The sequence below is a fragment of the Rissa tridactyla genome, chromosome 5 (genome assembly GCF_028500815.1).
Source record: "Rissa tridactyla isolate bRisTri1 chromosome 5, bRisTri1.patW.cur.20221130, whole genome shotgun sequence".
NCBI lineage: Eukaryota > Metazoa > Chordata > Aves > Charadriiformes > Laridae > Rissa > Rissa tridactyla.
Window position 1 is genome coordinate 12,381,484 of NC_071470.1, and position 17,259 is coordinate 12,398,742.

General features: G+C 41.1%; 1 protein-coding gene across 3 annotated transcripts in view; it reads left to right on the top strand.

Annotated features, from left to right (window-relative positions):
* USP46 (ubiquitin specific peptidase 46) overlaps positions 1-17,259 on the top strand; it is a 34,504-nt gene continuing 17,245 nt past the window's right edge. For 2 of the 3 annotated variants that reach the window (XM_054203490.1, XM_054203491.1), the window contains exons 1-5: positions 1-484; positions 1,548-1,669; positions 12,774-12,854; positions 13,646-13,859; positions 16,029-16,258. In XM_054203490.1, the coding sequence (XP_054059465.1) occupies positions 1,589-1,669; positions 12,774-12,854; positions 13,646-13,859; positions 16,029-16,258 (606 nt within the window). In that variant the 5' untranslated portion in view covers positions 1-484; positions 1,548-1,588. The remainder of the gene's footprint in view (positions 485-1,547; positions 1,670-12,773; positions 12,855-13,645; positions 13,860-16,028; positions 16,259-17,259) is intronic. The other variant, XM_054203492.1, reaches the window with a different exon arrangement.

A 17,259-nucleotide genomic window follows, 5' to 3' on the forward strand; every position in this document is an offset into this window, starting at 1 on the left:
AGCGGCGCTGCGATGGAGCGGCGAGCGGCAGCCGCCAGGAGAGGAGGAGGAGGAGGAGGAGGAGGGGGAGGAAGGCAGAGATTAGCGCGGTGCCGGCTGGCGCAGAGGCGCGGCTGAGCGCTCCAGCGGGAGCGCGGGGCCCTGCGCACCGTGCGAGAGTCGGAGGCGGAAGGAGCGGGGATGCGACTGCTCTCCCCGCGCCGCTAAACCTCCCGGTCACTCGCCCGGAGGAGGGAGGGCAGGAAGGTTCGTCCTTCTCGCTGCTCTGCGGACTCAGAGGGTGCCTGTGCTGTCCCCTCCTCTTGCTTTTATCACAGCCCCGGAGCAGGAGCAGAAGCCGCCGCCGCCGCCACCGCCCCCTCTCCCTTCCTGCGCTCTTCCCACCATGAGCGGGGCTGTTTTCACCTTATAAAGATGGCGGTGTGGGATCGCTGCAACCTTTAGACTAATGACTGTCAGAAACATCGCCTCCATCTGTAATATGGTGAGTGCTGGCGGGCAGGCGCGCCGGCGGGGGCGGCACAGCAGCCCCTCCGGGGGCAGGCCCGGCTGGGATGGGGGTCCCCCGGGGGCGCCGGGCAAAGGAAGCGACTGCATCCCTGTCCCCGGCGGTGGGGGAGCCGGGCAGGCTGCGCCGGGACATGGCCGGGATGGAGTTGGTCGCCGGAGAGTGGCGATGTCCCCAGGAGTTTTCCCGGAGCAGCCCGGGAGCGGGACAGTGAGGGACGGAGATGCTAAGCCGGTGCGGGGCCCTCCGGAGCGGGGCTGGTCCCGGCCGATACGGGTTGCAGACGGAGCCGCAGCCCGCCCTTCCTCCCCCTGCCCTTCCTCCCCCTGCCCTTCCTCCCTCTGCCCTTCCTCCTGTCCTAATAATCCTGCGAAAGGACCCCAAAGTTGGGTTCCGAATCCACATTAAGTCAGTGAACCCTATATAACCCTCTCGGGCAGGTGCCCTGTGGTCTTGTCCCAGTCGATGGTACATCAGTCTCACGGGGCCAGGAGCACCCCAGGTTACACAGAAAATGAGGATGTTTAGATGCCTGATAATATGCTTTTGGATCCCGATGCCAGGTACCTGCTCTAGGAAGTCTTGGCTTTAAGAGGCAACATCAGGGTTTAGCTTGCACTGCATGCTGCTCAGAGGATGGCTGTTCATTAAGTGCTCTTGAATCACTTTGCTTTCTCTAAATCAGACTAGGCAATTAGGAAGGAATAAGGAAACGTTAATATTTTTGTTTGTTATATTCAGGCTTTGCCACTTTCCTCCCCAGGAACAGCTGAAAGGACACTTTCAGCATTGTGCTTGGGTCTAATTTTAATCCTAACAAACTTGGAGCATTTAGGTTTTAGGAGGGTTTAGATTTTCTGAAACTTGTTAGTGGGGGCAGGGAGAGCTCAAACTTTGTCAAAGGTTTATGAATACAGTGAGGCAGTAATAAACTTGCCAAAGAAATGGGTGTGTGCTAAGCACCCCAATGCAAAGAGAACAGAAGCCTATTTCTGCACATTTTGTTGTTTTAGTCTGTATTTTTCCCCCTTATTTCCAGGTTCTTCAAGAGCAGCTACATGCAGTTGCCAGCTTCCCTCCATGTGGTGCCCCAGCATGCCTTGTGCTGGTGATGCCACACATACCATTCATCTGCCCTGGAGAATGGAGCCTACCTCCAGGGTAAGGCAACAGGCGCAGTCTCAGAGGCCTGGCTCCTGTGGGCTCGGTGGGAGTGTGGATTGTGAGCCTGCTCCCCTTCCACGTGTTCACACTTCCACTTAAGTGGGCTTGCTCTTTTGTTTCCAACCAGATGTCCAGGGCATCCCACGCATAGTTCTGACTTAAGCCTCAGTCCTCCCTTTGAAAAGTCTGCTCTGAAATGCAGAAAGGGAGGGTTGAATTTTGGGGTTAAAACAATTTAATACAAAATCCAGACTTGGGGTAAAATAATCTGGGTGCTCACCTTTCTTCACCAACAGTAAGTAGTTTTCTAAACTTTTCATTGTTCTTGATAACTTCCAGTCCTGTGGGCCAGTGGGCCAGGGATACTGCAAAGAAAGGTTTAGGAAACAGTACAGGACTAAGGAGAAAACCTGGGCACATGTACTTTCCTTCTGGGCAGGCTCCATTTTTTATTGCTGATGAATGGTGGGTGTGATGCCCTGCAGACTGCATAAGTGAGCACTGCATGAAGGGGAGCTGGAGACTCTTAAGTGGCTGTAAGATTTTAGCGTTGGCATAAAGTACTAAGAACTCCGTGATTTCTTTCGTGTGCTTCAGACAGATGCACTTGCATGCAGTACGCTTCTCCCAAAGAATGAACAGGTTCACAGCAAAACCTGTTTTGCTGTGTTCTAATGGTGAGCTGCTCAGCTGCTGCTGCCAGTATATCCTGCAAAAGTAGCATCCAAGAAGTGGAGAGACTGAAGGGAAGAATTAGAGCCTCAGGCAGAAAAGGCATACAAGGACCCATAGTTCAAGGCAATTCTAGTTTATGGTTCCAGTACTGTGACAGAAGGTGAAGCTGGTTTAACGATAATGATGTCTTAAAACTACATATTCCTTGGGGTCTGTGTACTTAGCTTTTAGAGATGTTGTGTTGTGCTAGTCACATATAATCTTTTTTGGATAACCCGCAGGGACTTTGAGGAAATGAAGCTGAGATTTTCAGAAAGCTGCAGGAATTTGGGGCTGTAAGAGAAACATAAATTCTCGGAAGTATTGGCAACACTGCATTATGGCTTCTCCAAAAATCTGTCCCCTTAGATGAGGGAAAAGGGGTAGGAGGACAGAGACAGAGGGAGGAATTGGTCCTGAAATACTTGTCCTTCTCTGAATGCAACATAGATTATGTTTTCAATAGTAGTCCTTTCTTGACAAAGTTTTTTGTGTTTGTTTGTCCAAATACTTTTATGTCCTGGAGGGGAGAAATAGATGAAATTTAGCTGAATGAATTTAGCCCAAGGCAACCTAGCTAGTCAGCATTTTAGGATGTATGTTTGCTATTTAATTGACTGTCTGAGGTCTAGTATCTCAGGTTATAATTTTGGTCTCCTGAAGATGGTAGGCATTCAGTCTTTTCCAGGAAGGATCAAAACAAGTGCAGTGAGGCAAGGAAGCCAGGGACAATATTTAACTTGCTTGCAAAAGAGATCTAGTACCATATATTCACTGGATAAGCTCTCACATTCTCAGGCAGACACAGTAGGAGCCAAGCAGTAAGAAAAAAATGTTAGGTGCAAACTTTCCACTTGGCACATTTATTTGTAGTAAATATTCAAATGTACAACTCCTAGAATTAAACAGAATTCCTCTATTGTGTTTTACCAGTTTTGTCCCCCTATTCATAATAACAGTAGTAGTAGTTATTATTCACTGATTTGGTTAATGAGACCAAAGAGCTAAAACTTGTTCTGCTGGGGGGGCGGGGATGAAGGCAACTGTGCCTGAAGGAATCGGTGGGACTCTTATGTGGACACAGTGGCCACCCTCACGGAAAAGGGAGGTCTAGTCCCCAAGATGTCCCCTCTTGCCTGCCTTTCAGACACTGGGAAAGTTCATCCCCTCTGTCTGCATGCCAGGTCTGCCACAGAAGGACATATGCAATAGTCGATCGTCAGCTTTTACGTAGGACAGGTACAATAGATGTGAAGAAACATAAGATATCCCGAAGGAACCCTGTTTGAGGGAATACTAACACCCAGTGCCATGTAACCCTTGTGGACTATAGACATAAACTAGGGATGTAGGATGCTGTAATCCTCTTTGGTATTGTTTCTGTGGGATAGCCCGATGACTCAAGAACAAAATGCTGGTTCAAAGGTAGATAGGCATGCTGGCGTTTTAGGATTGTTGCTTGCTGAAATCCTCTGCAGTAGGATTTCAGCAGTTTCCCTGTTGATGAGCTTTTGGTACTGCCTTGAGTTCTGAGCTAAGCTCGTGCTGCAGCTGTGGCCTAGGGATATGACTGTTATGTGCAGTGAAGGACATCTAACCATTTCAGAATGTATTGACATATATTTTTACAGAGATGTCTAGCAAGCTCTGTGGACTGTATTTCTCCTAAATACCTTTTGATATTCTGCTGAGAACAGGTATTAATCCCCCCTTTCATAATTTTGTAATAATATTTCAAATAATCTGATCTGTGCTTCAGAGAGCTCTGTCAATTTAATAAATGGGGCATTCTGAGCACACTTGGATTGCTTCTGATACAAGGTATCATCTGAGATACCTCACAGTTGCTCCTTGTAGTTGTTGTATCCTTTGGAAAAAAAAGTTGCAGTCCCTCTGATTAATTTTGGTTTTTATTAACTGGGCTTTCATGTTACCCATTCTCATAGTCTCTATGAGTTTCATAACAATTGGTGTTTTTCTTCAGGAAAACATTCACGCAATTCACTGGGAATTATGTGAATACCTGTGAATTTCAGCTTTCACTTTTAAAAACAAAAAAAGTTTCTAACCATCCTAGAAACTAGTTGTAGAGAAAAACACAAAAATGTGGGAGTCTCTACTTTCAGGAAGCAAATAAGAATAACTGTTGGATTTCTTGTTTGTTGTTTGTTTGTTTTTAATGTCATGGGTTTAGAGAATCATTGCAGGATTTGTTTGAATATAGGGCATTGGCAGAATGAGGACTCAAACTGCAAACATAGATTTGGAAAATGCTTGATATAAAAAAAAAATACAATTGTAAAGCTGTAAAAATAGTCAAACTGCTTCGTATAGTAAGAGTGTTATTGGATTACAGAATTGATCACTATGACTAGCAACTGAATGTATTCATTCGGACAACCTGCAGCGTACATTTCTTCATGACTTTTAACACTTCTCATGAACAGCCATTAAGGCAGAATAATACATGCCAAGACAGTAAAAGAGCTATCTGAAGGTATGTTTAGATTGATAAAGGAAAACAGATTTTTACAACTGAAAACATTAGTTTACAGGCAGTTCAGGCAATGCAATTTTAGAAGCATAGTCTCAAGAGTGCCCAACTTCAGTATGACATATATAGCAAATATAGAAAAAAAAATATGAAAAATTTGGGGAATGTAAAGTCTAATTATTGTAATACCTTTCTGAAGTAATGAGAAACTTGAGAGTATGGCTGACAAATGGGAACTGGACTGACAAGCAGTAAGCGTGCATTCCATCAAAAGACAAACTGAAGTCCACAAAAGATATGTTTTATATTGGATACAGGAGGATATACAAAGTGAGAAACATCCTAATATATCATTTCCAATGTATAACCTGAACTAATGGCTGAGGCCTGTCTTGCTTGAATACTTTTTTTTTTTTTTTTTAATGTCTAAAGCGGTTATCTTGCACGTACTAGTCGGTTAGAAGATAAGCACAACAGGACAATTCATGACTACAGTGTGTGGTATACAGTGTGTTTCTTTTAGATGCATACAGTCTTTGGCTTCAAGTTGCTGAATTAAAAGCAAACCAGTGGTTATGCTAAATACCTTTACAAGGGAACGTCTTAATTACAGCTCAGCAAGGCTGAGTGAGTCTGAATTGTGGAAGAGATGGGATTAAAAGCAGACTCTGGACCCTGATTAACTGTGTGCGGTGGGCAAGTGCCACACAGGAGGTGAGGTTCTGTGGCTTGAAGAGCCACAGTCTGTGGAGTGTAAACCACGGCCAGTCAGAGATGCAGACAGCAAAATCTCTTCTGCTGATCTTCCTTTCCTCAAGAAACTGTCCTTGGTTGGCTGTTTGGTATATACACTTATATACAACTATGTACATTATGTACTCTTAACGCCACAGGGTATCAGTACTTCTGGGGAATAAATGAGCCTGCATGTCCACTATAAACATGCTCCATTATAGACATGTTCTTGGGTACGCTCAGCCGTTGCAGTGAAGGCTGCTGTGCTGACGTTTTCAAGCCAGCCATTATTGGATATTGTGTGTTGTGGTTATTTAATTTGATTTCACAATTAATGACCTAATAATAGTTGCATCTTAACTGCTCTATGACAGTAAAGTCTCCAACTGTCCACTGGAATTCCATTTCATAAACCTGTGTTATTTCTGATGTATGTCTGTCTAACTTGAAGATTTTGGGTGACAATGACTACGTCATCTCTCTAGGCACTCAGGCTTCACTGTCCTTATGACTAGAATGTTTTCTAATTTCTTAACCTGAATCTCCATTACTACAATTTGGGCTTGGTACTTCTCATCCTGTCCCTCCCTGAGATCAAGAATAGACAAGTTCCTTTCTGCAAAAAGCTATGTACTTGAAAATATTGTCATGCCCTGCCTCAGACTTCTATGTCTTATGCAACACAACCCTGTTCAACCCTTTTTTTACAGGTCATTTTTCTCTAGAATTGTGTTTGTCATTTTTACTGCCTTCTTTTGATTCTCTCCAGTTATCTTCATCTTTCTTGAAAACTAGCACCCAAACCTGGACGTAAGGTCCTGTCTGAAGTCTTACCAGTGACAAATTAAACAGGAAAATTACTACTTTGTAGACTCCTGTCTGTAAGAATTTCATTATGTTGTCTAAAATTGTTGTTGTTGTTCTCTTTTTTTGAAATAGCACCACATAGCTGATGCTTATTCATCTTACACTATGATACGGTCTCCAGACTTTTTTCTTTTCTCTCCTTCTTTAGTCTGCTGTTTCCCATTCTGTACATGTACAGATGATTCTTCTCTTCATGTGCAGAATCTTGCACTGGTCTTAGCTGAATTTCAACAGTTTTTAGAGCATTTCTCTAGAATAAAAAAAAGAAGTCAAAAATTGACTGTGAAAAATAATTTTGAATTATAAACCTGTCCTGCAGCCCTCATAACTCACGCTATATTGAGATTTAATGAAGATATTCTTTCTTCTGTCTCCAGGTTATCAGAGAGTACTCCAGCTAGTGCGGCTGTGGTGAAGTCTAGAAGGTGTCTTGCCTTTAGAACGTTTTGAGGCACCACGTATGCACTCTGGGTGGCCCAGACAAAAATGTCACTGAAGAAATTATAGTCTGTAAGCAAACTTCAGTCTTTTTTTCACTTGTGAGGCCATCTTGAGGTTATGTGTTCTGAAGACGGAAACTGGCCAAAAAAAAATGTTTTTGCTACTTGTTCCAGCAAAAGCCCGAGTGCCACTAATCCAAGAACAATTAAGCTGGAAATGGAGACGGACTCATGAGAGAATACCAAGTTGCAGTTCGGTAAAGATTGTCTAATCACAGAAAATTTAAAGATGAATATTTTAAAAAACTAACTTACTGATGTAGATACTGAACTTGTAACGCACCACCAGAACCTCACTTCCAGCACATGTTGCTTTGTGCTTTGAGAAAACCAGGTTCTTTAAGCTATATAAGGCTAAGTCCCTAAACACTTTGTCCAAGATTTTAAGTGGTTCAGGATTTCAAGTCTCTGAATTTCTATCTGTTTCTTGGTAACCACACAGTAAAAAGGCAAAGTTATTTATGGTGCATATAGTACTTAGATCTGTGATTAGTACATCCAGCAAAAAGCAAGTTAGACATCTCCTTTCAAGCTCTTTAATTTGCCTTAATGATCAGAAAACTCTTGGGAAAAAAGGCACAAAAATAATTCATTTAGATACATTGTTTTAAATCACCTTTCCTTCAAAAATATGAGTACACTGTGTGTCTTGCTGTTTACTATGATCCCCTATGTTTTTCATAGAACCCTCTCTTTCCTCTATTATCTTGTGGCAACAAAGTCCCAAAATAACTCTGCTGGAGGAACAGTAAAACATTTCTTTGCAGAAAGAAAGGAAAAAAAAAGCTAATCTGGTTAAATTCAACCATCTCGTGGGACTTTAAAAATTACAAAAACGTTTCAGGTTTGACATTTAATGTCTGTGAGTTTGGAAGAAGGCTGGTTCTGCTATTCCAATTGCTCACCATACCTCTCTGAAAGCTGAGGTTGTCCCTGAGGATAGTTGAAGTCCAACACTGAGGACAGGTGATGTGCCTGTTGGAAGCAGTTGAATTTATATTGCGTGGTGGGATATTGCTTGCTCTTACTCTCATTTTCTTTGTGTTGCTTCTTGAAGACAGGTTTGGATTTTATTTACAATCACTTCCTCTTTTTTGAGTTATTCATGACCACAATTTGTTGGCCAGGAGGCCTTCCATATCTTTCTTTATCTTCTTTTTCCCTTCCTTCCCTTATGCTGTGCCTTCAAAAATCCTGAAACTCAGGCTGCCTGGCCCTGAAGCCATTTCTATTTTTATTCTAATTTCTCTTCTACTAGTCCAGATGTCACCCTTAGTTTGTCTTAAGTCTTCAGTTCCTTCAGGAAACAAGTCTATTTCTAGCACATTGCTCTCACTTTCCCTGAATACTAAGAAAAAAAAATCTAGTTCACAGCCGTATATGATCTGAAGCCCTCCGTCATGGACCGGCAATCTTCCTTCATTGATCTCTGTTCTTTATATACCTGTTAAATTTCTGTTTTCATAATTCAATTTTTGTGTGTTTTTTCTTATTTTTTTTAGATTTTCTTGTGAACAAGGTATTTCTTGTTATTTCTTACGTTGTATTTTATTGTTTGATGGTTATTCATACTGTCCTTCTGTTTGGTGATACCTATTTAATAGGTTTTCCATAGGTGACTTACGAAATGTCCTAATTTCTTTACTGCACTCATTTACTTTAAATTAAGCACATGCATATTTCTAGAAAGTTAGTTCCGTTTCTATAGCTTCCTTACACTAGAAAGTCTAGTCTGATGTGCTGTCTTCTGTTTGCAGTGTCTTTCATATTAGCTCTATTCCATTTCTCATCCTCCATAGAATAATTATATTTAGGTTATTTTGCTACATGTGATTTTATGATCTAATCTGGTGTCTTTGTTTTTCCTCTACACTGTTAATTTGTTTACATGCTAAAGTGCAAAGGAACAGGAGGTTTTTTTACTTAATCTGTTTCATGCGATACCAAGCACGAATTAAACTCTTAGCAACACTATCAGAAATTTCAGCTGAAAAGAAAACTGGCAGCCTTCTCCATTGGAAGGCCTGGAGCAAAATAACAAGAGGAAAAAATATAGGTCATATGGCCAGAATGTTTTTGGAGCGATGGTGTGGTAGAAATCTTGGCTTAGCCTGAACTGACCCATGCTTGGCTAAGTCTCCAACTGTATGTCTTTGCCATTTTATAGGGGCTGAATACTGATTGTTGAATTAAGTGGTAAAACTTCAGAGAAATCAAGGTTCACCAACACCACAGAATACATAGTAGGAGTTTCCACATTGACCTGGTTCTCATGAGGTCTGGCCACCACAGTCACTTTGTTGCATTTCCTTCTTTAGTGTACTCTTTTATGTATGAGCAGTCTCCTTTACTGTCTCTATACCCTGATATGAATTTATTTAATAGTCCCAGATCCCAGTTCACTGACTTATGTGGTCTCTCCTCATTTCAGGCTCTATGGCCACACTGCCACTCTTGCTGGTTTTTATGAAACTACAGTCGATTTAGATGTGGTAGGCTATTTCTCCCAGCTGAAGCACAGGACCGTTTATAAAACCATAGAGAATGGATTGCACTAAAAAATGTTTGAGCAAATTTTCACTGCAGAAGTGACCAAATGACTTGCTGGGAGTGGGAATAAACAGAACCGTGCTTAAAACCATGTTAAATAGCCAGGGTTGATTTTTAATGTAGATTAACCTCAATAGGCTAACATGTTTTCTCTATTTGATAAGGTTCATTTAAACTGAGTTCTGAATCATCTTTAACACATCTCTAATAAGATACTTTTTCCAGTTTAAACCTGGCTTGGGTGTACAGTTCCTGGTATAGTTTGGTTGGAAAAATTTCCAATCATTTCTTCTGCCATCATGTCAACTCCTTCTTGAGAAGACTTCTTATGCAAAACGTGTAATATATATGCAACATGGCATGGTTTGAGTTTACAAAATAGTCTGTCTACATTTTTTTTTTCTCCATGGAGGACATATATCCTGCCTTGAAATATTAGGTCTCTGTGCTTCTGTTTTCCTACTCTTCATTTTCTGTAAATCTAACAGTATCTTTTTGGAGACCTTAAAATAAACCTGACTGAAATTGCCCTTGATATAAGAAAGCACAACTCCTAATGAAGTCCATGGGAGTTATGTCAGTTCACTCAAAGACTGAATTTAACCTCTCCTTTTTACTGGGAGACCAGCACACAATGTTTAGTTTTATATTTGCAACAGCCAAGACCTGGTTTTGGCGAGGAAAAGCTCTATGAGGAGCTGTTACTAAGCTTATGTTGTTTCAACAGCATGTACTTTGGAGATTTCCATGTAATGTATAGTTTTTATATGAAGATCAGTTAGTGCACATCATGGATTTGTTTGGTTTTCAGTGATAATTTTGTTTCGTAAATCCTGATCCTTGCTCTTTTTCACAATATTTACAAGACAATTTAAATACTAGAAGGATTTGTCAAACCATCTGGCATCCTCTGAAGTAAGAAACCCCGGCCCTGGAGGAAAGGCAAATGAGTAACGTAGGAGCAACTAGTTAGCACAGCACTTGCATTCTACTTGTGTAATAGCATACACAAACCTGTAGTTTATGAAAGAGTAGGAAGTTACTTTTCAGATATATTATTTTCCATGAATTCTAGAGGGAGAATTTTTTTCAGTGTGGAAAATACTTCCTGCAAAACTGGAAAAGCATCCATTTCATTCTTATGTTAGGAAACTTGATTTGAACACTAAAAGTGTAATTGAAGAAAACCTTTGCTTTGATCTGAATGTAGCTGTACAATGAGTATTAACATGAAGACGGTTTTCTCAGAAGCTGCATTAATCTTCTGTAGTCATGTTTTTTTCTTTTATCAGCCAGGGTTTTGAGAGTAACAGCAGCTGTTTGCTTCACTGTTAATATCAGATAGACAAATATCTACCAGTTTCCTCCCTCTCGGGAAGTCGGATGCTTTGCTGAATCTGTACATCTTTGGCAAGGCTGGCTTTTCAAGGAAAGGAACTAATCTTCATGTGGAACTTACATACATATCACAGAATCAGAGAATGGTAGGGGTTGGAAGGGACCTTTGGAGATCATCTAGTCCAACTCCCCTGCCAAAGCAGGTATCACACTGTCATCTCTGTTGAAAGGTAGCCAATAATTGATTTGTATAGATAGTTCCTTTTTCCAAGCTTCTCACTGAGGCTCAGCAGAGCCCGATGAGGACATATAATGTATCCCTTAAGCTTTGCATGGAGCCTTGTGCAGGTAAAGTACTTCAGTCTCAAAGGGAATGTCTGGGAAATCACATACACTTGGTTTGAGCAACCAGCTATGTGTATGTGAGAGAAAGGGAGAGACTGCAAAGAGATCTGCTAAGGGGATGCAAAATACAAAATCTTTGGAGATTTCTGGAAGCTGCTAACTTGAAGGAGCTGTTTTACTTTCAAGGCTTGCAAATTCTCAAAGAGTACCTGTGCTGAGTTTCACACCACTGATTCTATTGACTAAAATAATTTTCTTTTGATGAATTGACATGAAACAATAATCTGATGTAGCAAGCAGTGGTGATGGGAGGTGCAGTGAAGAAACACAAATCAGGCTTTGGGGAGAAGATGGGGAGGGGAGACCAGAATTATTGAATTTGACTACTAGTAACTTTGAAAATTTTAGCTGATGAAGTCTCTGAGCAAATGATATATTGAACAAGCCTCGGGAATACAGGGAATAAATTTTCAGGTGTTTTATGTGTTGGCATGTTTACAGGGGCATTTTACATGGTTTTATGAAGGTCAAGCAATTGTGCTGTTCTTGTTCGATGGAAATTCTAGGGCATAATAGATTAATGCTTCGCTTTGCGGAGCATGCTCGGTAAGGAAATAAATGTATGATGTCAGAAAAGCAATTATCACACAAATTAGAAATTGGCTAACTGAAAGGTCTTGCATAAATGTAGGTAGAGAATACTTGTTCAAATAGAGCATTTTTTGTGAGGTCCCACAGGGATCCATATGCTTATAGAGCAGATAGGAGCGATGACATGGGCTTTGGCAGCAATCTACCTTGCTTGCTTGCTTGGTAATCTAAGCTCGTTTAAAAATGGGCATTTCAATATAGCAAAACTACAGGTAACATACAAAAGTAGTGGTTGCGCTTCACAGACCAGTAGTTGTGAAAGCAGCTTTACTGTTGGAGTGAAGATACAGCTGAATGTAACTTGCCACACCGAGGCAGTGACTTAGGGATGTGACAGTGCTTGGGCTTACATACCCTTTGGCGTTAGATAGGACAAAATTGCAGATATAGTACACCGGATTTTAACATTCGTGATGTTGTTACTAGAACTGGGCGCCAGTCTGGAGCCCAGGTCATCTGATGCTGATGAATTAGAAGGGGTTCAGAGAAGTTTCAGTAATGCTTAGAAAACCTGCCTCACGTTTAAAAACTGGTTTTCCAAGATAACTTTAAGGGTTTTGCTTAAGATCAACAAGTATCTTTATGAGGCGGGAGGGTAATGGGATCCAGCCGTTCACATACACAGTAAAAATAAGGAGGAGGTGGGTGTGGGGAGAACCACCGTTGTTGTGACCAGTTCACTTCGAACCAGCCATTACTAGAGCATCCAGGTCAGGCCAGCTCCACTACCTACAACTGCAAATATTTTTATTGGCTTATGTGACTGTCATGCTTGCTCATTAATAAGACAGAGTTAGCGTGGTTAATTGCAGCTGAAAGGAAAAAATGAGTTTCTGTCTTGATGTTGTCCATAACTTTATTTTAGAATCTTAATGTTCTAAATAATTTCTTCCCTCTTTTTCCATAGGGCACCAATGCCTCTGCTCTGGAAAAAGACATTGGCCCAGAGCAGTTTCCAATCAATGAACACTACTTTGGATTGGTCAATGTAAGTACCATTTTCAATAGGCAAACCAAATACAGAACTGTAGTTTTGATGTTACTTAAACTTTGGTTTCTTCTTTTTTTTTTCCCCCCATCCAGTCTTGTTTTAAGGTAGGATTGTCTTTTTTTTTTAAGAAGTGCTGCTCACATTCCAATTTTAGGCAAAGTGGGTTGCAAAGCTGTATCAAATGTTTGAAGATAGCTTCATACGCCCCCAGAGAAAACAGTTTACTGTCCTATGAAAGTTTCCAGGAATTAGAATTTACACTTCAATAAAGTTAAAAATCTATTTTAGCTATGAAATGTGAGGGAGGAAGTGATGGAAGTATGGACAAGCTTAGGTACAGCACTTTGCATTGGGGACTCTCTTAGGAGGAGCTTTTTTATCTGACTAAGGAAAGAATGAGTGAGAAGGCTGTTTAATCACTTGTTTATTCCCATATAGATAAAACAGATATAGTAATTCTTTCCTTGAAAACATCAATCATTCTGCTACTGAGCAGTAAGATAGAGCCCAGCAAGAGTATATTAATATATGGAAACAAGCTTAATGAGATCCACTACAATAAATACATCTCTTGCAAGTGGAAACTTTTACTTTGTATCCTGGTTAATTTAGAACACCATAGGGTTTTTTCTGTGTTATCAGAGGTGGGTGTGGAAATATATTCCTACAGCAGCTGCACGGCAAAATGGCTGGGATGTGACAGGGGCACAGAGGCCAGAAGTTGAAAGAAGCAACTAGTTCTATTGTGATGTACAGAGATTAAGATTGTCTTTTATTTTACATGGCAGTTTGGGAACACCTGCTACTGTAACTCCGTGCTGCAGGCATTGTATTTTTGCCGGCCGTTTCGGGAAAATGTATTATCATACAAGGCCCAACAGAAAAAGAAGGAAAATCTCTTGACTTGCCTGGCAGACCTTTTCCACAGTATTGCTACTCAGAAGAAGAAAGTTGGAGTTATTCCACCAAAGAAGTTCATATCAAGGTTACGAAAAGAGAATGGTAAGTGAAAAACTGGAATCCTCTTAAACATTCATACATTGATCAGGAAAGTATAAATAAATATTAGGCAATGTGGTCATATTAATCAGATGTTCAGGTTAGATTTGTAAATGTCTTTTACTACTTTTTGGGGTTTAGATATTAATATTTGAGTATCTTGAAATAACCGTACCGGTTCCCAGAAGTGCATGAATTAATGATGTTTTCACAGGATGGTGGGACAGACTGCACTGTACAGGGAGCTAGGGCTGGGAATAGGGTGACACTCTGCTGTAATTTTTTAGTTATTTTTTTGTGGAGTGTGGTAGAGAGAAAATTGAAGGCAGTTGGCAGTGTAGAAACTGTGTGACCTAAGAGTGTTACAGGCACCACTGGCCCAAACCACCCTGGAGGACAGGTAACTGTATCTATGTGGGGGTATTCAGTGTCCCACACATCAACTACTGCCCTTGTTCTTATAGTGGTGGGCACAGTCTCATTTTGTGAAGCATCAGGCCTTTTTTGAGCATTAGGTTGGCAATAGCATATGCCTAATCTTGTAGCAGTTCTGTCTAAGGGATATGAGGAACATCTCGAAATTAGGAAACCTGCCACACAGCTCCATTTTGGCCTGGATTCATATCACTGTGGGTGGTATGCTTAGAAACAGGGGAACTTTGAATGAAGAGACAAAGTACGAGCGAAACACCTGGAAAAAATTTCTTCCTGGTGACAGCATATAAATGAGCAGACTGTTCATTCCAGAGCAGACGTTTGAAAGTATGACAAAGTTAGCTCTGAGTCACCTAGTGGTAAATGCCCCCACACTGTTGGGGAACACTTCTAGGGGCTTGATCTTATGTTTTCAGCTTTTTTAAATTAGGGCCAGGCTCGGTGTGTATTAACCTGCTCATGCATCCAGGCTAGATGTTGCAAAGACGAAGGATCTGTGCAATATTTTCTGAGGAAATCCACATGAGCTTTTTCAGGAGCAGGAGGATAAAAATACACATTTCTTGGGAACACGGATTCTTTTTTCTTCAACATGGTGGGCAAATTAAGCCTTCACTGGAGAAGTCTGTACTAAATCACCGCTGAGATATTCTCCCCTCCTCCTGCAAGCATTTCTTATTGAAGAGGACAAGTCTCTGCTCATCAGACTTGTGTGTAAAAAATGGGCTTTGTTAGATGGTGTTATTATTACTATTTGTGGTGGGTTAACCTTGGCTGGCTTCCAGGTGCCCACCAAGGCTCTCTCTCCCTCCCTTCCTCAGCAGGACCGGGAGAGAAAATAAGATGAAAAAAACTTGTGTGTTGAGATAAAGGCAGCTTAATAAAAAAAAGCAAAGGACGCAAGTGGAAGCAAAGCAAAATTAAAGGGGATTTATTCTCTACTTCCCATCATCAGGCGATTTCCAGCCAGTCCTGGGAAGCAGGGCCTTGGTATGCATAGGAGTTGCTTTGGAAGACAAACATCTTAATGAATGCCTTCCCCCTTTGCCCTCCTTTCTCTTATGTTTCATTGCTCAACACAAAGTCATATGGCATGGAATATCCCTTCGGCCACTTTGGGCCAGCTGTGTCCCCTCCCAACCTCTTGCCCAGCCCCAGCCTACCAGCCTTTCGTGGGGCCCATGTTGGAGAGACAGCCCTGATGTGTGAGCACTGCTCAGCAACAGCCAAAATGTTGGTGCGTTATCAACAGCGTTCTAGCCACATTTATGAAACACAGCACTGTATGGCCTGCTATGAGGAAAGGTAGCTCCATCCAGTGTCTTCAGTTTCCCCAGCCATGTGTCTTACTGGCCAAACTCTGTGATGTTCCTAAGTGTCTGAGGGACTGGGAATATATGGGTGGGAATCAGTGCTGCTTAAAGTTAGTCTAAGGAATTTATTTAGGATAAGTCACCCTCTTGCTTTCTTCATTGACTGTACTGGGACCCTACGCAACCGACTCCAAAGAAAAACGTAACCTTTCAGACAGCTAAAGTTAGATGAGATGAAGCCTTCCCCCAAAGCAGCTTCCCTGAAGCCAGTGTGACTGCAGAACTGCTCTTCTTTGGCATGATTCTAAATGCTTTGCTAAACAAGGGCCAGTACAAGTATTTGGAAAGAAATAATGAATTTAATTTGCTTTCTTGAAGGAAAGGATGTGCTCAGCTTTAGAAACCTCTACTCTCTTCTTCACAGATCTCTTTGACAACTACATGCAGCAGGATGCACATGAGTTTTTAAATTACCTGCTCAACACCATCGCAGACATTTTGCAGGAGGAGAAGAAACAGGAAAAGCAAAATGGCAAACTGAAAAACGGCAACATGAATGAAGCTGAAGAGAACAATAAACAAGAACTCACCTGGGTGCATGAGATTTTTCAGGGAACACTGACTAACGAAACTAGATGTTTGAACTGTGAAACCGTAAGCATTGGGATAGATTTTTTTTTTTTGGTTGTTGCCCATTAATAGATAGATACATTTTATATATATAAATATACGAATCTTTTCAGACATCTGAGAATTGTGGATATTCCTGTAGACTTTACTTCTTGAAGTGAGTATATTCTTTTCTAAAAATTTATTTTTCTAAGCATGACTTGGCTAACCTATGCCAAGTCTTGCTGTCCTAATATATATCTCTACAGTTAAAATCCTTTCTAGTTAATCAATACACTTCCTTATTACTGTAACTTTGGGAGAAGATATTCATATCATTATTCCACGAATAAGTGAAATGTTAAGATGAATTTGTGTTAATTCAATCCTAAGAATGTGACTGGCATACAGAAGGTTTGTTATTAACAAACCGTGTATTTTCTTTTATCTCCCTAATATTTTCTAGAGGATGCTGTTAACGTGAAGTCTCTTATGTTTGAAGTACAAGTAAAATCAGTTTTAGTTAGGAAACCTGATTGCAAATCTCCTATCTAGTTCTGTGGTTTTCAATCACACACTCCTACTTAAAGGAAAAAGAAATAATAATAATAATAAAAGTTTCTCTCTGTGAGGTTGCTATGTGAAAGAGTAACACAGTCAGGAAAAAAATCTGTTCTGGTAAGAACAGTGACACTGACTTTCCAAAAAGGTTGGAATTAACCTCACCGAACCTTTGCTTTGTAAAAAGGTAGGTGTCAAGGATGAACTAGTTTTCTCAGCTCCTTCTGTAGACAATGGAGATTGCAAAGGAGCTCCTGCAGGAAGTTCTCTCCATCTGTCTCTAGGCTGTTTCATGAAACAGAATGTTTTTAGCAGTATCAGGTATTCTGCTCCATACGGCTTGTCCTGGCTCCGTGGTGTTACTGAGCTGTTGCAATTGTTGGTGCAGCAATGCTGTGAACCGGGCTAGCAAACTGATCTGACCTAAGAATAACGTTTTCCACTCAGCCCAGTGCTGCTACCGAGGACTTTCTCTAAAGAAAATG